The sequence below is a fragment of the Neophocaena asiaeorientalis genome, unplaced genomic scaffold (genome assembly GCF_003031525.2).
Source record: "Neophocaena asiaeorientalis asiaeorientalis breed wild unplaced genomic scaffold, Neophocaena_asiaeorientalis_V1.1 scaffold43, whole genome shotgun sequence".
Lineage (NCBI taxonomy): Eukaryota > Metazoa > Chordata > Mammalia > Artiodactyla > Phocoenidae > Neophocaena > Neophocaena asiaeorientalis.
The window spans coordinates 11955291-11977484 of record NW_020173674.1 but is presented as its reverse complement, the minus strand read 5'-3'; the positions used below and the strand labels follow the sequence as shown (position 1 = coordinate 11977484).

At 49.6% G+C, this 22194-nt stretch overlaps 1 protein-coding gene across 1 annotated transcript; it reads right to left on the bottom strand.

Moving 5' to 3' along the window:
- Positions 1-305: 305 nt before the first annotated feature.
- Positions 306-3937, bottom strand: APLNR (apelin receptor). The gene has a single exon (XM_024748558.1). The coding sequence runs from the start codon at positions 3712-3714 to the stop codon at positions 2563-2565; it is 1152 nt and encodes a 383-aa protein (XP_024604326.1). The 5' UTR covers positions 3715-3937; the 3' UTR covers positions 306-2562.
- Between the last annotated feature and the right edge of the window lie 18257 nt (positions 3938-22194).

Genomic DNA, 22194 nt, shown 5'->3' with positions numbered 1-22194 from the left:
CTGGTTCCACGGCTTTTCAGAGCACAAAAGCTTAGCGGCACCCTGTCCCTTTATTTCCTCTGTCTTCCCTGTTCTCACTCCAATCCTGTCCCTTCTCTGGCGTCTATTTTCTCCATCTTCTCACCCCACCCCCCCAGCTTCCTCTCCAGTTTCCCACTCAACTCCTTTTAGGTCCCCTTCTCCGCACTGCTCCCCTCAGCCTACTCGCCCCACTTCCCACCATAACATTTGCAAACTAGGGGTCCCTTCCTTATCCCAAGACACGAGTGTGAGAAAAGGCTTCGGACACAATAGTTACACACACACACAAAAAGGTTTATTTGATGAACCGCAGTGACTAACAGGGTCAAAAAATAGCATAGACATTCCAAAGAAGGGGCAAGCGGGGCAGCTGGCAGCCTCCTCCACCCTCTGTCCTGGGTCACCAATGGGGCCTCAGGGGGCACCTCTTCCCTTCTGGGAGCTTCCTCCAGCCTTGACTGGAGGCTTTGGGGACAGCCCTGGACTGAGAAAGTGAGTCTGTCTGTGGAAGATTCTGGCCTGAGATGGGAAGAATGAGCTGAGATAAGTCCCTTCCCTTCTTCCCCTCCCTCTGCTCCCAGAGCTGGCTCCATCCCATCCAGGGTCAAGATGTCCACTGACATCAAGCTGGGCTCTTCCTGCCTCCATGGCTCATGTCTTGTCCTTCACGTCCAGAGTCCTTCGAGAACAAAACCCGGAATATACACACCCGGCCCTCAGTGCACAAAGGCCCCACAAGCATCTTCATCCTCAAAGCCTCTCTGGCGGTGTGGCTGTCATGCCACCAGTCTTGCCGTGACTGCTCTAGTCCCTGTTCCCAGCCCCCCAAGAAGCCAAGCGGTCTGATCCTGACGGGAGGTGAGAAAAAAACCCACCCAGTGCTTTCCACCACATGGCAAGCAGGTGTCCCTCTTGAGGAAGAGGGCTACTGACCCTGGAAAAATGAAGAGTGATGAAGGAGATGCTTATAAATTCAAAGCAAGGTTGGCAGGCTTGGGAAAGGGGTCAAGGGAAGCTCCCATTTCCCTCATAGAACTAGGGACAGCGGCACAGGGATCCAGAGCACAAGACCTCCCCAAGCTTTGGGCGCCAGCTGCTTTGGGAGGGGATCTCCCTATAGGGAGCCTGGGCACAAACACAGACTTCTCTCTTAAAGCGCGGACCAGCCGTCAGAGCCCCCAAATCCAGTGGGGGTGGACTCATTTTTATTCTAAATTGCCTCAGTATGTCCCTTCTTCCCTCAAGGATATTGGGTGAAGAGCAGAGATCTGGAGAGTGGTGGCGGGGGGGGGCGGGGGTGAGTTCATCCAAGTGACAAGTAACACAGGCACACCACTCTTTGTGCGATGCTCATCCTTGTTTACACATATGTGCACACACAAAGCAAGCGTCCCACCCCCACCAAAGTGACCCTTGGCACCCATTCACACCAGTGCCCAAGAAAAACATCCTGGAGATGTCGGGATGGGGTGGAGAGACAGGGAGAGAGCTGTGGCTCAAGGTTCTAGAGGAGGTTGGAGGGATGAGGATTTGGGGAGGGAACCCAAGCAGCATTTAGACGAAATGCAGACGCCCCCTCTTTCTCCATCTTCCCTTCCCAGCTCCCCATTCATATCATGAAACCAAGGAGGCTGCTGGTTCATCAACCCCATTGCCTTCCAGTCCCCACAGGAAATAGAGGATGAAAAAAAAGGGTCTAAGGAAATCTGTAGAAAGCATATCTAGTTGGCATCATGGAGGGGCTGCAGGAAGGGAGGCCCCCTTCGTGGATGGCTCTACCTCCAGTGCCTGAAATGACAGCAAAGCGCTCCAATTTGGAGGGAGGCTCTGGAGCCCTCAGCTGCAGAGACGGGAGCCGTCATTTTGCTGACACCCAGCCCGCCTCCTGCCCGGCCATTCGGCCATTCTCCCATTCCCTCCCGGGGCACTCAGGGAACCGGACAAAGAGCTTGAACAGGGGCAGTGTTTGCAAGCTTCAGGAGTGTTAACCCTTAGGAGCCCTTCAGAGCGAAGAAGTAAAAATGGAAAGGAGGGACTGAACGAAGAAGACGAGCTACGGGAGAGGGGGTGGGAGCCAGGAGGTACGGATTCTGAGTAAAAATTGCAGAGAGAAAGGGGGAAACAGAGAGAGGAAGAGGGGCGAGGAACCTAAAAGGAAATGGGGGGAGAAAAAAAAGCTGGAGATCCAAGAAAAATGCTGGGGGGAAATGAACTTTTACTGAGCCAGGACACACACATCATTTTAGTTTCTCCATTGTACACACATAGAGAAACTGCGTCTCAGAGAGTTTAAGAGACTGCGGCAAGGTCAGTCTCACAGAGACTGAGTGGCCGAGCCCGGGTCTGCAGGGCTCAATCTCTCTCCACTAAACCACAAACCTCTGAACCAGAGCAAAGGGAAAAGGAGGGCAAGGACGCAGGCAGGAGGCAGGGGAAGGAGTCAAGTGCAAGAGAGAAGGTGCCCCCGGCTACCTGACCTCCAGAGAGCAAGGGCAAAGGCTGGGGCCAGGCAGAGGGCACCAGGCGCCCGCGATCCCAGCCCTAGTCAACCACGAGGGTCTCTTGGCTGTAGGGGATGGATTTCTCCTGCGTCGGCTCTCCGCCCTTCCCGCTGCCGGGGCCGGGCCCCTGGCTGTGCCCCGAGGAGTAGCTGGCCGACTTCTCCCCACTGCTGCTGTGGGAGGCTCCCCCGCACCTGCTCTGTCCCCAGCAGAGCACGGAGGCGCAGGCCTGGCGGAAGCGCAGGTCGAAGAAGGCGTAGAGGAAGGGGTTGAGGCAGCTGTTGACGTAGCTGATGCAGGTGCAGTAGGGGAAAACGTTCAGGAGGAAGATGTCGAAGTCGCAGGGCCAGTGCAGCAGGCTGCCCAGCATGTAGAGCGTCTTCACCAGGTGGTAGGGCGTCCAGCACAGGGCAAAGGTCAACACCAGCACCACGATGATGCTCAGGAGCCGGCGCCGCTTCCGCAGGCCCTCGATGCGCTCCTTGCGGAAGTGGCCGGCGATGGTCTGGGCGATGAAGAAATAGCAGGTGAGCATGACGACGAAGGGCACCACGAAGCCCACGGCGGTGGACGAGACGCCCAGGCCCACCTCCCAGGCCCACTCGGAGCTCGGGCCGGCCACCATGGAGTAGTCCATGAAGCACTGCACCCTTGTGCTGTTCTCCACGTGGAGGATGGCGCCGGTGGAGCGGAACACCATGACCGGCACGGCCAGGAGGGCGGCCAGCGCCCACAGGACGGCCGTGGCCGCGGCCCCGCTCACCCGCAGCCTCAACCGAGCGTTGGCCACGGGCCTCACGATGGCCAGGTAGCGGTCGAAGCTGAGGCCGGTGAGACAGAAGACGCTGGCGTACATGTTGACGAAGATGAGATAGCTGCTGAGCTTGCAGGCGAACGCCCCGAAGGGCCAGTCGTAGTCCCGGTACGTGTAGGTGGCCCACAGCGGCAGGGTCACCACGAAAGTCAGGTCGGCCACCGCCAGGCTGGCGATGAAGATGTCAGCCGAGCGCCTCTTCTCGCGGCTGCTCCGAAACAGTGTCCACAGCACCAGGCCGTTGCCCGTGGTGCCCAGCAGGAACACCAGCATGTAGATGGCAGGGATGAGGGCCCCCGAGGACTTCCAGTCCGCGTACTCACACTCAGACTGGTTGTCCACCCCGTAGTAGTTGTCGAAATCGCCACCTTCCTCCATGCTGGGGAGCCAAGTCGGGCACGGGGTCCCGGGGGTACCAGCTCCGTGGCTGTATCGCGCCAACTCAGCAAGTGCCCTCAGCTGCTGGCTGGAGCCTCGGAGGGCAGGCGGGAAGGGCTGGAGGTGTCCAGAGCCCTTCCTAGCAGCAGATGGAGCTGCCTCTGGCTCCTCTGGACCCTGAAGGATGCCTCCCTCCTGCAGGCTTCCCTCCACCCGCTGCTGCCCTGCCCCAGCCTCAGCTCAGACACTTCCTCGAGCCCTCCTGAGTCTCTGTCTCCTCCTTGGCTGTCCCTCCCTCCTCCCACCTCCAGACCAGCCCCTCACTTGTGAGTCTTAGGATCTTGAAGTTACAGCCCACTTTTTTTTTTTTTTTTTTCCTTCTTGTCCCTGGGCAAGTGGACCAGATTGACCCCTGCAGTGCTGGGCAGAATGTTATCTGTGGTTTGCAGCCTGCTCTCCTCCTGGCCCAGTTTCTCTCCCTCCAGTTTCCTCTGATGTTTGGAGAAGCCCTCCTCAGTCCTCTGCACCCTCCTGTTCTCACCCCCTCCCAGGCCCTCTAAATGGGGCAAATTATGCAGATTGAAACCCAGCCTGAGCTGGAGCCAGGGAGGGTAGGGGGCGAGGGTGTGAGATTTCGCAGGATGGTCTCAGCCTCTGGCATGCCCTCCTGGTAGGCCGGTCTGTCTCCTCCGTCCTCCACCCTCCCCTCCCCTCCCGCCCTCCCAGCCCCACCCCGAGCAGAGAGCAGACTTCCCTCGATCCTTCCTCTCACACCCTCCTCCTTTACACCTCGGCTTTGACCCTCTCTCTGTGGGGATGTTTGTGGTCTACAGACCCAGTTATAGAGGGATTTGATTACAATTCATAAGCTGTTAGCAGACTGCAGTTTTCAGATGGCACAGGAAGTTTTAGAGGGTCAAGGAGAGAGTCACAGAAGAAAGAAACCTCAGACTAAAGTATCTCTAATCAAGCCATTAAATCTATGGCTTGAAACTGAGGGGGGAAACTGAGGCTGAACAAGGTAAATGTCTTTCCCGAATTCACAGGATAAATTTTGTTTTGCTTTTGTTGTTTGCTTTTCTTCTTCTCCAAGCACCTAATTCAGTGCCTGGCAGGTAGTAGGTGGTCACTAAATGGTTGTTGAATGAATAAGTAAGTGGATGGATGAATTAGGGAGTGAGTGAAAAGAGGAGTCCATATATAGAAGAATGGGTGTTTGAATTACTATGCAGTGAAAACACGGATACATTTCGGTCCCTGAGTTCTTACTGCCGTACACAGACCAGGCAGGGCATGTGGGGGTCAGGAAGTCATAATTGAAGAAAGAGGCAGAAAAAGGGGTAGCCATTTAGTAGATGCTGTGGGCACAATCCCATAGAAACTGGCTTTGCCCTGTCCGTTGGCCTCTCCAGGACCTCTGGGCAGGAAAGAGAGAATGAGGCACAAGATAAGATTAAAAATATGGAGAAGGCCATCTAAAGTTGGGCAAGAGTGAGATGAAGCAAAATCCGGAGATGAGTCTCGGCCACATTCAAAGCAAAAGGCTTACAGAATTAGAATCTGTTATCTCAAGAAGAGTTAGTCAGAAAAATCTTCTCCAGAGGTCTTAAGACAGGGACCCCAAACTCAAATACTCACAAGGACCAGGTTAAGAATGTATCTGGGTAAAACAAGCAGTCTGAGACAACAGGGAGTGGTGGAGGCTGGCAAGAGGGGCAAGCACACTCTATCAGGAGGAAGACTCCTGGGCTCCAATATCCGCCTGCCACACAGAAATGTGGAAGCTACCATGACCATGCCTTCTGATTTTTCTACATAATTTCAAATTCTAGATTTTATGAGAAATTTCCAGATTTGTAAATTTGGGGAATTCATTCCATTTTTTAAAAATAAGAGGGCAGGACAAGTAGAACATGTCCCCAGGCCCCCAGTTGGTGCTCTTTGAACGGGAGCTTACCCAGAACAGAAGGAGGCGGAAAAACAGGAAGGATAGGCCAGGAGGAAGAAACATAAAATGCAAAGCTAGGGAAATGAAAACAAGCACGGCCAAAGCCTCAGAGGGTAATGGGGAGATGCAAGAAAGGAGAGGCAGAGAAGGATAAGGAAGGTCCTGAGGATCTCGGATGACCTTTCCCGAAAGGCAACGTGCAGATGTGAACTGTTGGTGTTTCTCATGAGGATTAATTATTGAGTGCTTACTACATGCTAGACATTCTTCTAAACATTTTCTATTTTATATGTCTTCATGATCTCTTTTAATCAGCAGAAACACTTTAGAAAGTAGGTACCCTCATTCAAATCAATTTACAGATAAGGAAACTGAGGTACAGGGAGGTGAAGTGACGTGGCCAAGGTCAGATCAGAATTTGAACCAATGCTGTCTTGAGTCTATGAACTAAACGACTACGTTCCCAAAGAAAAAACTCCAACCCATTTTAAATTGGGGGATTTGCCATCTGTAGAGAGTATAAAAATGTAGGATGGTGCTAGGATACCTGTGGTTTACTTTGAAATAATCTCTCTTGGGTGAAATTAAAAATAGATTGACTAAAGTATGTTCAAGATACTCCCCACTCTTGATTAAACAGAGTATAAGACACTGCCAGGCAAGAGTCAGTGCACCTTAGCCTGATCTAGAAACTGCCCTGTGACCAGCTATTCCCAAAGAGGATTTCCAGTCGCCTGAGGCCAGGTAGAAAGTTAACAGGACCAGCCTCTGGAATCGTGGCAGTCTGCAACATGGTGATCCGGGCACCCAATAGGACCCAGAGCTGGGGCTTCCTTGATCTCACAATACATAGGGTAGGAATTGCTTGGGGCCTGCTTGCTCCTGTACGTTTGTCTAACAGAAGACTGTGCAGGTGGCAGAGGGGCTGTCATTATGACCTGACAGCAGGCTTGGGTGAAAATGGTTAACCTTCCATCATGTTAGACTTCTGCAGTGATTACCTTGACCTATCAAAAGGGACCTAGGTGTCGAGCAGGAATCAGCTCAGGTCAGGTCACAAGAGATGGCCCTTCCAAGATAAAGGCCAAATGGAAGGAGGCTCAAGAGAGAGGGGATATGGGGCTATATGTATACATATAGCTGATTCACTTTGTTGTACAGCAGAAACTAACATAACATTGTAAAGCAATTATACTCCAATAAAGATATTAAAAAAGAATAAAAAGAAAATGCAAAATAAATAAATAAAATGACCAAAAAAAAAAAAAAAGCAAAACCCTCAGTGAATCCAGAGCTTCTCTGGTTTTCTCAGAAAGATGTGGGCACTTGTGCCCTTTGCAGTTAGGAACACAGAAGGAGGTGGGCAAGAGTGTCCCCCAAATCGGCCAGCTGTTCCTGGCTGCTCCCACTTGAATTCCGAGCCAGACAGGAGCCCAGAGACCCTGTTGGGAGAGGAGACGGATCCATCTCTTTAATCCTCTGGCCTCCAGGCTAAAATGACCAAAAAAAAAAAAAAATGCAAGACCCTCAGTGAATCCAGAGCTTCTCTGGTTTTCTCAGAAAGATGTGGGCACTTGTGCCCTTTGCAGTTAGGAACACAGAAGGAGGTGGGCAAGAGTGTCCCCCAAATCGGCCAGCTGTTCCTGGCTGCTCCCACTTGAATTCCGAGCCAGACAGGAGCCCAGAGACCCTGTTGGGAGAGGAGACGGATCCATCTCTTTAATCCTCTGGCCTCCAGGCTCTCTGACTCAGAGAAGCAGTTAATCTCACCAGAAGAACCAGACTCACTGAGATGGGAGGGAATAGAGAGCCAGGGCTGGGAGGGGGTCATTGACTGGGGCCAGAGAGGGTGGGGTGCTGATAAGATCTGGCCCCCAGCCGAGAACCAGCTGGAACCGGATGGCCTGAGCGCCCTACCATGGCAGCCTTAACAGGGTAGGATCGGCCAGCCCTGCTCCCTCACCCTGCCTGACACCCAAGGCGCCTGGTCACCCAAAACAGAAGATGAAAGTTTACTCAGTGGGCCGAGTAGCTGAAGGCTGACCTCACGTGCCCCCAGGGCTCAGAAGTTAGCCCTCTCCAGACAGAGAGTACCTGGGCAGAGCCTGCTTTTCATTTCGGTCCCCCCTGAACTTGGCACTGGTATATATCTGCTGAGTTAGAACCAAAGGAATGCGCTCGGGGAAAGGATAGAAAAGGTTGGGTCTTCACCGCAGCGCTGCTCTCCTGCACTAACAAGGGCACCTTTTTGCTGAACTGAGCCAGAAGGACCTACCGTGAGCCATCTGGCAAAGCCCCAGCAAGGCCAGACCCTTGGCCACTGTCCTCACACGCCCCACTGGGGTTGGCCGGAGCCGGAGAGGCCGAGCAGGTTTCCCCGGGGACTTGCCCCTCTCCTGGGTGATTTCTTTGGGAAACTGTGATGAGCCTGGCAGCCCAGCGCCCCAGACCTGCTGTGGGCCCTTTGAGGGGCGCCCAGACTGCTGGGGTGGGGCTGGGGGGGGGGGCAGTGACTCCACAGCCCTCGCCCACCCCACCTCCAGGGTTGTCCCTGGCCTAGAAGGCAGAGAGTGGCTTGGCCCTGCATCCGGGCCGTGTGCGACTGCGCACACTTGCGGCTGGGGTGGAGCTGTGCGCGCCCGGGGTGCGCCTGCGCGCTGAGCGCGGCATTCGAGCACGTAGTGTGTGGTGGGGTCAGGGACCTGCATCAGCAGCCTCCTCGAGGGCAGGAAAGGCGGTTAATGGGCTCTCTCTAAGGGCTTGGGATGAGGGGAAAGGCTGAACCTCGCCCAGACCTGGCCCCAAGCCTGGGTGCAGGACATCAAAGCGGAGCCTTGCTTTTCTCTGCCCCTCGCTGACTTCTCACCTCCTCCCCCAGCTGCCCGCTGCAGCCCCCTCACTTCACAGGTCTGCTTTGAACTCAGCTTCGGAACTCACCCAGGGCACCAGGGCCCTGTTCTCCCCTTCCCAAGGGGCAGCAGCTGTGTCCCTCACAGCTGGTGGTGTCATCTGAGGAGAAGGGGAGGGCAGGCGAGGGAAGCAGGCGGGGTGCCCAGCCCACTCCCTTTCCTCCAGCCACACTCCCTTCCCCATCCCAGCTTATCTGACCAAAAGCAAATGGGCAGCTGCCTTCTGACCATTAAAGCAGAGCCCCCTTGGCAGCCCCTTCTCCCCTGGCCATTTGGTGCTCCTTCAGACTCCCAGGCCAGTCTCCGGAACTCCTGGATCTCCTGAGCTCTGGGGACAGCAAATGCAGGAAAACCCACCGACCTGGGAGCCAGGAAATACGAGTCCCAATTTCATCTTGATCACGAATTCATTCACTCAACAAATACTTACTGAGCAGCTACTATAGTGTGAACAATTCAGACCGTGTCTCCGATCTCCCGCACGTACATCCTAGAGGCCGGAACGAGACAAAATAGATGCGCAGTAAGGAAATACGACAAAATCTATGGATAACGACAGAGAAAATACGCGGAAAGGGGATGGTTTTTGACAGGGTAAACCACGGGAGTGCAGGGCTTGGGAGTCGCTGACATTCTAGCTGAAACCTGAATGACTAGCTTGCTGAGTGACCCTAGACAAGGCGCTTGCCCTCCCTGAGCCTCAGTTTCCCTGTTGGTACATGAGCACATGGAACCAGCCAGAGCGAGCTTTCTGTGACTCTGGAAATTGTGGTAGTGGCTCCCAGAGGTGTTTGAAGAAGTGGATTTCCTGCTAAAAAGGCCAAAAGAGAGAGGCAGACTGAGTCGGTGGAAGTCAGTGATGGGCAGGGTCAGATCAGAATCCGTTCTCCCCGTCATGGCACCAAAACCCATCTAATGTTTTTGTTGTTGTTGTTAGACTGTGAGTAAGAGGCGTCTGGAAACCTTTCCTTATCTCCTCATCCACCCCTCTCACGCCTTCACCCACCATTACCCACACCACCACCCCCTACGTAGCATGGCACCCTGTACACAGTGGGCATCTAATAAATACACAGGGACCATTTGGCTGCAGCCAGAAGGACCAGCATTTCTATAACTTCAGAAGCCCTATGAAGTCAGGGCTTTCTCTAAGACCACCCGGATGGAGGGCTAGTTTCCCATGACTTGGAAGAGAAAGGACTCCCTAGATTGCATTGAGGCCGTTGATTCCCAAGCTGAGGTGATGGGCCTTAAGAGGAGAGTAATGGGGGAGAGGAAGTAGCACAGGGCCAGCATCAGCATTTCATAAAACCTTTTGGAAATGACACCTTCCCCGCCTCCCCCTTAGGGAGATAACCCTCTCTACATGTCACGCTTGGATTTTCACACCTCGAAGTGGTGATTCTGGTGCCTACGTGCTGGTCAGGATGCTTTGATGAATAAAAGCTAGAAAGATGAATCCATCGTTATTTAATAAACGGAGTGCGCTAGGTAGACAGAATCCTCCCAAATGCTAACTCACTTGTGGGCGAAGGACAGGAAAGCAGGTAAAGTGGCCTTTGCCGGTGAAAAAGCTTTGCAGTCACTCATCTGTTCCATATACTTGACTTTGCCGGTGAGACCCGTGGAGGGAAAGGGAATTCCTCCAGGTGTCCCCACGGGATCAAGCACGCTGTCCCCTGTGCCACTCTGTCTTCCCCTCGCAGCCCTAAAGGTTGCATCCAGAGGAAGGCTTTCTTCCTTGGAGGCTGAGAAGAGGGCTGGCAGGAGGCAGGAGGACAGGAAACAGCGCAGAGGCCGGAAAGAGGTCAGGAAGAGGCGGACGGGACCCGACCCCCCGCTCACACCCAGCTCTATCAGCCTTCAGGAGAGCAACAGGGTGTTTCCAAAAATATTTACAGTGTGTCTAAATTAACGAAGTACTGTATCAGTGCTGACAATGGGAGGATGTGGGGCGGAGCCCTCCAGGGGAGAAGACCAACGCAATCAGCCCAGAGGCTGCACAGGGGCCACTGAGCTTCGGGAAGACCAGCCTGGCACCAATAACCGAGGAAGTCGAGCCCCTCACCCTGGGGCCAGAGCAGGAGACAGCGCTGCCCATCCAGGCTGCCTGGAGTCCACGCTGCCCAGGCACAGGGAGACATCCTAGATTCTCAGGATTGCAAAGAGCATCATTAGCCTGCCCCCCTGCCCCAATCCAGTGCAGAAATCGCCTCGACAGCACCCCGGTCCGAGGGCCATCATTCAGGGGCCTCTCGAATACCTCTGTTAACCAGACACCCACTCCTGCCGCCGGCAGCCCATTCCCAGTCCAATCTGGGGCATCACTGCTCATTCAACAGTGTTACCTTCAGTAGAGCAGAGTGGTTCCGAGCATAGCACAGCCGCTCACCAGTCACATTGCCACGGGTGAGCAGCCCAATCATTTCAAGGCTTGGTTTTCCCATCTGTACAATGGGAGTCACTATAGTATCTACCTTACGGGGTTGATACGAGGTTCAACAGGAGAGTAGAGGTAAAATACCCAACTTGGAGGGAATGCCACGGAGGCAGAAAGACACGGGCAAAAGTGCAGAGATGCGAGAGAAAGAGCTTCAAATGTCATGGGGCTAAAGTTAAATAAGGCTGGGAAAGCCAACCACCATTTTGTTGCCGTTAAAGTGTCACCAGAGAGCTGGACCTGCACCGTCTGGTACATTACCCACTCACCACAGTAGCTATCAAGCACTTGAAAAGTGACCAGGGTGAATGGGGATGAGCTGCAGGTATAAAATATACGATGGGCTTCGACGTACGAAGAAAAGAATATAAGAGATCACGTTAGTAAGTTTTTATATTGATTACATATCAAATTATAATATTTTGGATATATGGAGGTAAATAAAATATATTATTAAAAAGGAATTTTAATAATTTTATTTAAAGGCATTTTGTTTCCTTTTTTAATGTGACTACTAAAAAAATTAAAAGTACACGTGTATTTTGTGCAGAACTTTTTGCGAATATCTCTGATTTTCTTCAGAGGAAAATTCTTTTGCATGATATCACCACGTTAAGAGAATGAACATTTGTAAGTTCTGTAACGCGCCTCCAGGAGTCTGGGTCAGTTTACACTCTTAACGATAGTATTTGAAAGTGCTTACTGCACTGCAGCCAGAGTAACATAAGATCTGACCATTAGCCTCCCAATTTAATAGCAAACAATCTCATCTCATCATTAATTTTTGTCTGTTTGATTAAGGTTGAACTTCCGTGCACATGTTCATTAGCATCTATATTTCTTTTGTGATTAGCTTGTTCATGTCCTTTGCCCACTTTTATTTTAGAATGTTTACACTTTACATGGTGACATATGAAAGCATCTATATGTAAAGGATAAAAACTCTTGTCATGTGTATTTCAAATATTCTTCCCAATTTTTAAAAAAAATAGGTTTTTTCACTTATAATGCCCAGGCACAGGGAGACATCCTAGATTCTCAGGATTGCAAAGAGCATCATTAGCCTGCCCCCCTGCCCCAATCCAGTGCAGAAATCGCCTCGACAGCACCCCGGTCCGAGGGCCATCATTCAGGGGCCTCTCGAATACCTCTGTTAACCAGACACCCACTCCTGCCGCCGGCAGCCCATTCCCAGTCCAATCTGGGGCATCACTGCTCATTCAACAGTGTTACCTTCAGTAGAGCAGAGTGGTTCCGAGCATAGCACAGCCGCTCACCAGTCACATTGCCACGGGTGAGCAGCCCAATCATTTCAAGGCTTGGTTTTCCCATCTGTACAATGGGAGTCACTATAGTATCTACCTTACGGGGTTGATACGAGGTTCAACAGGAGAGTAGAGGTAAAATACCCAACTTGGAGGGAATGCCACGGAGGCAGAAAGACACGGGCAAAAGTGCAGAGATGCGAGAGAAAGAGCTTCAAATGTCATGGGGCTAAAGTTAAATAAGGCTGGGAAAGCCAACCACCATTTTGTTGCCGTTAAAGTGTCACCAGAGAGCTGGACCTGCACCGTCTGGTACATTACCCACTCACCACAGTAGCTATCAAGCACTTGAAAAGTGACCAGGGTGAATGGGGATGAGCTGCAGGTATAAAATATACGATGGGCTTCGACGTACGAAGAAAAGAATATAAGAGATCACGTTAGTAAGTTTTTATATTGATTACATATCAAATTATAATATTTTGGATATATGGAGGTAAATAAAATATATTATTAAAAAGGAATTTTAATAATTTTATTTAAAGGCATTTTGTTTCCTTTTTTAATGTGACTACTAAAAAAATTAAAAGTACACGTGTATTTTGTGCAGAACTTTTTGCGAATATCTCTGATTTTCTTCAGAGGAAAATTCTTTTGCATGATATCACCACGTTAAGAGAATGAACATTTGTAAGTTCTGTAACGCGCCTCCAGGAGTCTGGGTCAGTTTACACTCTTAACGATAGTATTTGAAAGTGCTTACTGCACTGCAGCCAGAGTAACATAAGATCTGACCATTAGCCTCCCAATTTAATAGCAAACAATCTCATCTCATCATTAATTTTTGTCTGTTTGATTAAGGTTGAACTTCCGTGCACATGTTCATTAGCATCTATATTTCTTTTGTGATTAGCTTGTTCATGTCCTTTGCCCACTTTTATTTTAGAATGTTTACACTTTACATGGTGACATATGAAAGCATCTATATGTAAAGGATAAAAACTCTTGTCATGTGTATTTCAAATATTCTTCCCAATTTTTAAAAAAAATAGGTTTTTTCACTTATAAAAGCAATAATGTTCATGATGCAAAGTTTAGAAACTATGAAAAGTAGAGAGACATAAGTAAAAGTCATAATAATAAAAAAAAACTATACTTCAATTAAAGAAAAAGTACACGTGTAGTTCCCAATATATTCCTATGGGGCAGCGCTGAGCTAAAGGATCAGATCTAAGCTTTAAGACCTTCACTCCGGAGCCATCTTGGAATGGGCAGGCTCATTAGGAAACAGCTGCCTAAAACAAACAGCTGTCTAAACTAAGGAGAGAGCTCAGATTTGTTTGGTCCCAAGGTAGAATCAGGAGGGATGTGATTTCTCTTGTCCTTATATGAGAGCTCCACGTAAATACAGTAATAAATAAATACAGTATACAAATAAAGTAATAAGTAAAGCTTATCACATCCTGAGAGGTAAAGTTTATCAGGCATTTTCCCAATGTAATTCCACAAAAATTTTTAATTCATAAAAATTTTATAAGGTATTAGAAAAAAAAAACTTATGGTTACCAAAGGGGAAAGGTGGGGGTGAGGGATGAATTAGGAGGTTGGGATTAATACATACACATTACTATATATAAAATAGATAATCAACAAGGACCTACTGTATAGCAAGGAACGCTACTCAATACTCTGTGGTGACTTATATGGGAGAAGCATCTGAAAAAGAATAGATACACGTATATGTATAACAGATTCATTTGCTGTATACCTGAAACTAACAGAACATTAAAAATCAACTATACTCCAATATAAAATAAAAATGTTTTAAATAACATAAAATATATAGTTCTAGTAATTAGATTAGACTAATTAGACTCTGATTAGAATAAATCAGAGTCATGAAACAAAAATATTACAGGTGGAAGAAATAAAAGGAGATTAAAAAGTAAAAACAAAGAAATGTATAAGATAATTTACATTATGATTCCCATTTTACAGATTAGTAAAGCAAGGTTCAGAGAGCCACATCACTAGCTGAGGAGAACGCAGCTTCTGTGGAACAGAGGGAGGATTTGAACTCTCAGCTTAGACTCCAGAAGCCTGAACGCTCTATAGCCAGGATATACTCTCTCGATGCAGGACTCTGCTTCTGCACCCAAATAGTGCCTGCTTGTCATTCACTGAAGGGGGATGCCAGAGGAATCTCCTACACGGAGCCAGCTTTCTCCTGCACTGCAGCATTAGCTCAATTGCAAGCAGCCTGTCTGCACCGTGAGGTTGAATTAAAAAAAAAAATTCACCTAGGGCTGTCATCCAGGGCTCACAAGAATTCACAGGACTATAATAGCAAAATGATCATTTGCAAGACCAACATGCTTTGCGATGATTTAAAAAGTAAACTCTGAAGGCAAAAAGCCCGGTTTCAAGTCCTGGCTCTGCTACTGTACCTCTCCAAGCCTGGATTTCATGAACTATAAAAGGCAGGTAATAACAGACAACAGCGGTCAGAATTCTGAGATACAAGAGATAAAAAGACTCAGGTCTGTGCCTGGCACAGAGCAATTGCTCAGTAAACATTGCCTTTACAATGATCTCACTTAATCCTCACAATAACCTTATGGGATAGGGAGGGTCCTTTATGAGAAATAGGAATGATAACATTCCCAGTTGGCAGATGCAGAAATTGAGGCACACACTGAGCTCTCAGGAGGACTTGGTGGCCTCGGGTCAGAGGTGGGAGCCCAGAGGCATCACAGGCAAATGTAAAGAAAACTGCATTTCAGGGCCTAAGACTATAGTTTCACTTGGTGATGGTCCGAATTGTGTTCTGGTGACTCAGGAAGAAAAAGAGAAAGAAATTGAGGCACAAAGAAATTTGTCCACTTTCCTAAATTTCCAAGTATAGGAAGTAGGATTCAAACCTTGGATGGCTGTTTCCAGGGTCTGCAGTCTTTTCTGGGGGGGCAGGGGTGGTTGCAGTCTTAATCACCACGGTATACAGGTTGTGAAGTCATATTTTTTGAACAATTTGTGAAGTCATTTTTTTTTCTTGCCCTTTTTTAATGACATTTCCTTAGTTTCTTGAGCTAGGAAAGCTGCCTGATCTACCTGCCCAATGCTTGGATAGCATCCAGTGGGATAGTCAACCGCTTGCTGTGAGCACAGAGGGGTGGCTGTCTCTGGATGCCACAGGGATCGGCTGATGTCACCCATCAGCTCCAGGGCTCCAATGGTACCACAGGTATGCAATGGCAACTACCTCTGCCAAGAAGGCACGAGGCAGGTGTTACAGCATCTCCCACCTTTGTGACAACTGAGGCCCAGGAGTGGTTGGGGAGATGGAAATAAGCACCGGACACGGGTGTCCCTGCCAGACAGGAGCGCAGAGCGGCCTCCTGAGGTCTATCCTGGGCCTGGCTGTTAGCTGCAATGCTTCTAACTGCTGGGCGATGCTGCCCTCTGGTGGTCACGATCTGGTACTCCGCCTTGACCTTCCTCTGAGCCCGATTCCCAGCACTGGCTTTCCGGCCTTGCCTTGGGTTCAGAGACGCCACAAGCTGAGCCCCTGGGTTGGGGGTGCTCAGGTAAGGCAGACCTCTCCTTCCCCTAGGCTCCCACGGCATCTGGAATTGCCATCCCCAGAATCTTCCAGTTCTGGGGCTGTGCTAGGAATCCTCAGCAAAGAGGACTTACAGTCAAATCGGCTGAAGATTCTGGGGCTGAGCAAGTCTTAGAAACCAGCTCTGGCCCCCGGTACCCTGGAGAATCAAGCACCAGGCCCCTACACCCAGCTCAGTGTTTTAAGCTATGTATTCTCTCCTGAAATGTGATTACATTGCATTGCAATTATCCAGTATCATATTATGACACTGATATAGGAAAAGAAATGTTCTTGTCATTTTCTCTTTGGATGGTACCGGAGTGAAACACAGAGACATTGAATCATCCTCAATATTATTCATGACTCTCCATCAAGCATGTCACTCTGTAAAGATACACATGAAAGGGGAAAATGTAACTCTGTTTTATTAAAGAAAATTATGGACTAGAAAGAGACTAAGGAATCTGTTAGAATAAATAAACTGACAATTGATTAGAGAAAGGGTGACAGTCAAATCCCTGGAGGCAAGACTCGCATTGCTGAGCACCTAGCGCCACCTTGTGGTTGATTTCAGGATAGCAATCCCAGCCTCCACTCTGCCTGCTTCGTCCACCGTTTAAGACATACTGAGAATTTCTTATCAGAACAGTTTATCTCCATCAAATTTGTACTGAAACCTCTCCTATTACACCCACTTATCGTAGCATGAAAAAAAAGTGGAAATACAGTTGAATGGGCCCAAACAATAAGTGCAAGTCTAGAAATATTCTTCATTCAACCCCTCTTAGCTATTCCAGTCTTAGCCACATAGAAATTTAACTAATCACATCTCTTAAAATATGTGCATGCCTTTTTTCCTCTTTCTCTCTCTGGAAATATACCCTATTTCTCAGGCACCAGCCACTCAGATAAGAAGTGATCTTCAGCACAGACAGGTGTAGGGACAGAGCCAGTAAGTGGCTGAGCCAGGCTGGAGCTCCAGGCGCCTGTGACTCTCACCTTAACGAAGGTTTACTGCATTTTTCCTCTGTATGTGCTAAGCTCACTGGTGAGTCAGAACACTGCCTAGGCCTCTACCTTCAAAAGACTGAGAGCCTTGTGGGGAAGACAAACATCCACTAACGACGTAAACAAGCAAAGCTGCAACTGTAGAAAGTCTTACAAGGAGAGTTCCTTTCCCACAGCCAGAGTTTTAGAGGCTGGCTCTTAGAGGCTTTAAGTACTGAAAAGATTATGACCTCTTCCATAATCAATTTAGAATAAAAACAAGCAGAATCAAAAGATAAGTGTAGGGGAATTCCCTGGTGGTCCAGTGGTTAGGACTCCACATTTTCACTGCCGAGGGCGCAGGTTCAATCCCTGGTTGGGGAGCTAAGATCCCACAAACCCGTGGCACAGCCAAAAAAAAAATGTAAGTGTAGTGAAATTTCAAAAAGTCTTGTCTTTCCCATGATGACTTCTTTGAAATTAGCATCTTACGAAAAATTAAGAGTGACCGTGTTTCACTAACGCCTGAAATACAAAATACATACTTAGTCTGCTTCTTGGGGAATCCAGGACTGGATACATATACAATAGGAGTTTGTCCCAGTCAGGAAAATCAAGAAAGACTTTCCTGAGAAAAGGTAACTGCTCTGAGAGCTTCAAGGTGAGAAGGCGGGTAGGAGAAAAGGATGGCAAGCACTGGGCAGAGCATGTGCAAAGGTCCTGTGGCAGCCTGGAGCTTCAGAAAGCCGAGGCCAAAAGTAGGCAGGTGAGGCTGGAACAGAGGACAATGAAGGGCCAGGCCACACTGGCTTTGTGGGCCACCTTGAGGTGTTTCATCTTCATCCTCCAAGCAATGGAAAGCTGTCGAAGGGTTTACATTAGCAGGGCATGGTGACAAGATCCAGTTGGTGTTACAGAAAAGCCACTCAGGCTGTATGTGGGAAATGGATATGAAGGAGGACAAGAGTTCAATTAGGAGACGTTTGTCCCCACGGAAGATGATAGAGGCTCTGATTAAGAGCGTGGTGGTCCAAATGGAGAGAAGCGAATAGATTACGGAGATATTGGGGATCAGATGCAGGTCTAAGGACAAGGGAGCTGTCAGGGTGCCTCTTAGGTTTCTCACTTGCTGGAACTAAATGAATAGGGGTGTCATTCACGGAAACAGGGTGTGGCAGAAAGTGGTAAGAGAACCCCAGTGTCTATTTTCTCCTTCCTTTAGTGATTGCATCGAGTCCTCGAATGGGCCAGTTCAGATCTCCTCGGGCTCCACTCCCTTTTGCTCCAGCTCTACCAAGGGCTCCAATGGACCCGCAGGCACAGCCGGATGGAGGGTTCCTCACCACTGGCCCGACCACACCTCCTCGCCTCCCACGCTGGGGCTTCCTGTTGATACGGCTGGTGCCCGTGTCCTTGCAGGCAGTCAGAAAAACAAAAGGGTTAGCACCCCAGGGGACCAAATTTGACCACTGGGAGACAGAAGCCAGTGGAAAAATTCTTCCTGCCTTCTCTCCCAGAGGGCTGGTCCTCAGGGGAAGTTTACATAACTTGGAGTAGTTGTCCTACAGATGGACCAATTCATAATATGCATCCTCCTTCCTGCCTCACGCCTCTTGTGACTTACTCCTATTCCCTGGCACTTTATTCCATAATAAAATAAGAGCACATAGGTCCCCTGCCTCAGACCCTTCTCCTGGGAGGACCCAGTCTAGGCAGTAGTATAACCTCCCATATTTTAACTGGGAACACAGCTGCACTAGACACGGGGTGCCCAGCCCTCCCACTACAGCTCACTCCCTACCCGTAACTTCATGATGAGTCCACAGGATGTGAGTAGAAGTGACGTGTTTTTCTGGGTCAGATCTTTTAAAAAGGAAATTGCTTACTCTTCACTTTCTTTCTTTCCCCCCCCGCTTCCCTTGGGCTGGAACATGGGCATCAGGCAGGTGAGCCAGCTTTGACCATGTGGCTGAAGACAACATCTGCAGAAGGGACAGAGCGACTGGACACTGTGTGGAGGGGGGCTGGACCACCCATCTGCCTCTCTGTCTCACATCTTAGCCTGTCCCATAACCCACATATAGGGAAGAGTGGAACAAGAATGGGTTTGGGCAAAACCCATGAGTCCAGCTTTAGACATTCTGTATTTGAGTAGCCTTCAAGAAATCCAAATGAAATGGCAATCGATCAGTTGGACATGAGTCTGGAATGGAGAGGGAAGGTCTGGACTGCAAATGTAAGTTTGTAAATCATCTCCCTCTCATGGGTGGCTGGTAATTAAAGTCTAAATGTGTCCAAGGTATAGTGAGAAGAGAAGGGAACCTGTGGCAGGCAGCTTCCAAGATGGCCAGTATAATCCCCACTTCCCGGTATTTACACCCTGGGCAACGCCTCTTGAATGTGAGCTGGACCTACTGACTTGCTTCTAAAACCTAAAACAAAACTGGCTTCCATGTTGGGTGCCCTTTCTCTCAATCGCTTGCTCTGTGGGACGTCCACCAAGCTGCCCTATGGATAGACCCAGGTGGCAAGGACCCAAGGAGGCCACTGACCAACAGCCAATGAGAGACTGAAGCCCTCAGTCCAACATCCTGTGAGGAAAGAATCCTTCCGATAACCACGTGGCAGAGATTGAGAGCAGATTCTACAGTCTTGGTCGAGCTTTCAGGTGATGATTCAGCCCCAGCCAACATCTTAACTGCGGCTTTATGAGACTCTAACCCAGAGACACCTAGCTATGCGAGAGCCAGATTCCTGGCCCAGAGAAACAGATAATAAAGGCTTGTTGTTCTAAGCTGCTAAGTCTGAGGGTCATTTGTTTCTCAGCGATGGATAACTAAGGTGGGGCCCATGCCAGAGCCTTGAGGATCCCTCTCTTTTAATGGCTGGCAGAGGGGAACAAGCCTGCAAGAGGCAGTCCAGGTGGGTGTCCGGTCACAGCATCCAGGAGCAGAGAGGGAACAGCCAGCAACAGTGGGATGCTGCTGACAGGTCAAATAAAGGAGAGAGGAATACCTGAAGGACATTGAGATGTGGAAATCACTGCTGACCTTAGACTATAAGCTGCTCTTTCAGGACAGCTGGGCCTGGAACACCTGTTGAAGGTCATTGAGGAGAACGTCGGAAAGGAGGAAATACAGAACTTTCACTAGAACTTTGACAGTGAAAGCAAAAAGAAATAGAGCAGCAGTTGGAGCAGGATAGAATTTTTTTTCTTTAGTGGCAAAGACTCGAGCTTGTTTAAAACCAGTGGGCACTTCCCTGATGGCAGGATGAGGAATTCCACCTGCTCCCCAGGAAACAAGTATAACTAATGAAAATTATTAAACCCAACCATTTAAAGTCTCTGGAAATTGCCCTAAGGGAGGACAGCAAATGAAGAAACAATTATGCAAGAACTAAATCTCAGTAAGGACAGCAAGAGTCTGTGGAACTTGAACCGTAACACACTCCTTCCCTCCACATCTCAACAAGACAATGAAAGCTGTAATCTGAGAAGGTGTGGTTGAGAAAACGGACCTTCCTATCCCCTAAGTTCCCAGTAAAGGGGTAAAGTATTTCACTGGGAAAGGCAAACCACAGTCATTTCTCACTCCCCCGAACTCCAAGTTGCAGAGGCTAAACTCCTGGCAAAGGTGACCGAAATATCAGGGGCTCACTTGCTCCACCTGGTCCACACTTATAGATCAGAGGCTCAATCCCAGGCACTGCAGGCCAAGAATATGGGGGTCCTGATTGCCCTCATCCAAGTTCATGTCAAGAGAGGCAAGCTGGGGGGCTTCCCTGGTGGTGCAATGGTTGGGAGTCCGTCTGCCGATGCAGGGGATGCGGGTCTGTGCCCCGGTTCGGGAAGATCCCACATGCTGCGGAGCGGCTGGGCCCGTGAGCCATGGCCGCTGAGTCTGTGCGTCCGGAGCCTGTGCTCCGCTCCAAAAAAAAAAAAAAAAAAAAAAAGAGAGAGAGGCAAGCTGAGAAGACTTGAGGCCACCCTCTTCATTCAGTGCCCTGCTCATAAATCAGGGGTGTCACTCTGAAAAAGTGGACCACTGTCCCTGCCCCCAGCTCTGGAGAAGCGGTTCAGAGATTTCACCCAGGAGGAAAGGCAGTTAGGAAGAATAGAGAGCTCCATAAAGACAGACAGGACTGACATATATATCAATGGATTAGAGTACAGCCTCCACAAATAAACCCTCACATTAATGGTGAACTGATTTTTGGCAAGCATGACAAGACAATTCAATGGGGAAAGAAAAATCGTTTCAACAAATGGTGCTAAGACAACTGGATATCTACATGCGAAAGAATGATGTTGAATCCCTGTCGTATGCCATATAGAAAAATCAACTCACAATGGACCAACACCTGAATCTAAGAGCTAAAACTATAACACTGTTCATAGAGAACATAGGTGTGGATCTCATGACCTTGAATTAGGCAACAGTTTCTTAATATGACACCAAAAGCACAAGCTGTAACAGCAACAAAAAAAATGGATAAATTGAACTCCATCAAAATTAAAAACTTCCGTGCTGCAAAAAAACACCATCAAGAAAGTGAACCCATAGAGGAGGGTGCTTCAAGATGGTGAAGGAGTAAGCTGTGGAGATCACCTTCCTCCCCACAAAAACATCAGAAATACATCTACATGTGGAACAACTCCTACAGAGCACATACTGAACGCTGGCAGAAGACCTCAGACTTCCCAAAAGGCAAGAAACTCCCCACATACCTGGGTAGGGCAAAAGAAAAAAGAAAAAACAGAGACAAAAGAATAGGGATGGGACCTGCCCCTCTGGGAGGGAGCTGTGAAGGAGGAAAGGTTTCCACACACTAGGAAACCCCTTCGTGGGCGGAGACTTCGGGTGGCGGAGGGGGGAGCTTCAAAGCCGCGGAGGGGAGCACAGCCACAGGGGTGCGGAGGTCAAGGCGGAGATTCCCGCACAGAGGTTCAGGGCCGAACGGCACTCACCAGTCCGAGAGGCTTGTCTGCTCACCCGCTGGGGCGGGCAGGGCTGGGGGCTGAGGCTCGGGCTTCGGGCTTCGGTCGGACCCCAGGGAGAGGACTGGGGTTGGCCTGCAGGGGGCTAGTGCACCACGGCTAGCCAGGAGGGAGTCCGGGGAAAAGTCTGGACCTGCCGAAGAGGCAAGAGACCATCGTTTCCTGGTGCGCGAGGAGAGGGGATTCAGAGCACTGCTTAAAGGAGCTCCAGAGACGGGCGCGAGCCGCGGCTAAAAGCGCGGACCCAAGAGACAGGCATGAGACGCTAAGGCTGCTGCTGCCGCCACCAAGAAGCCTGTGTGCGAGCACCGGTCACTATCCACACCCCCCT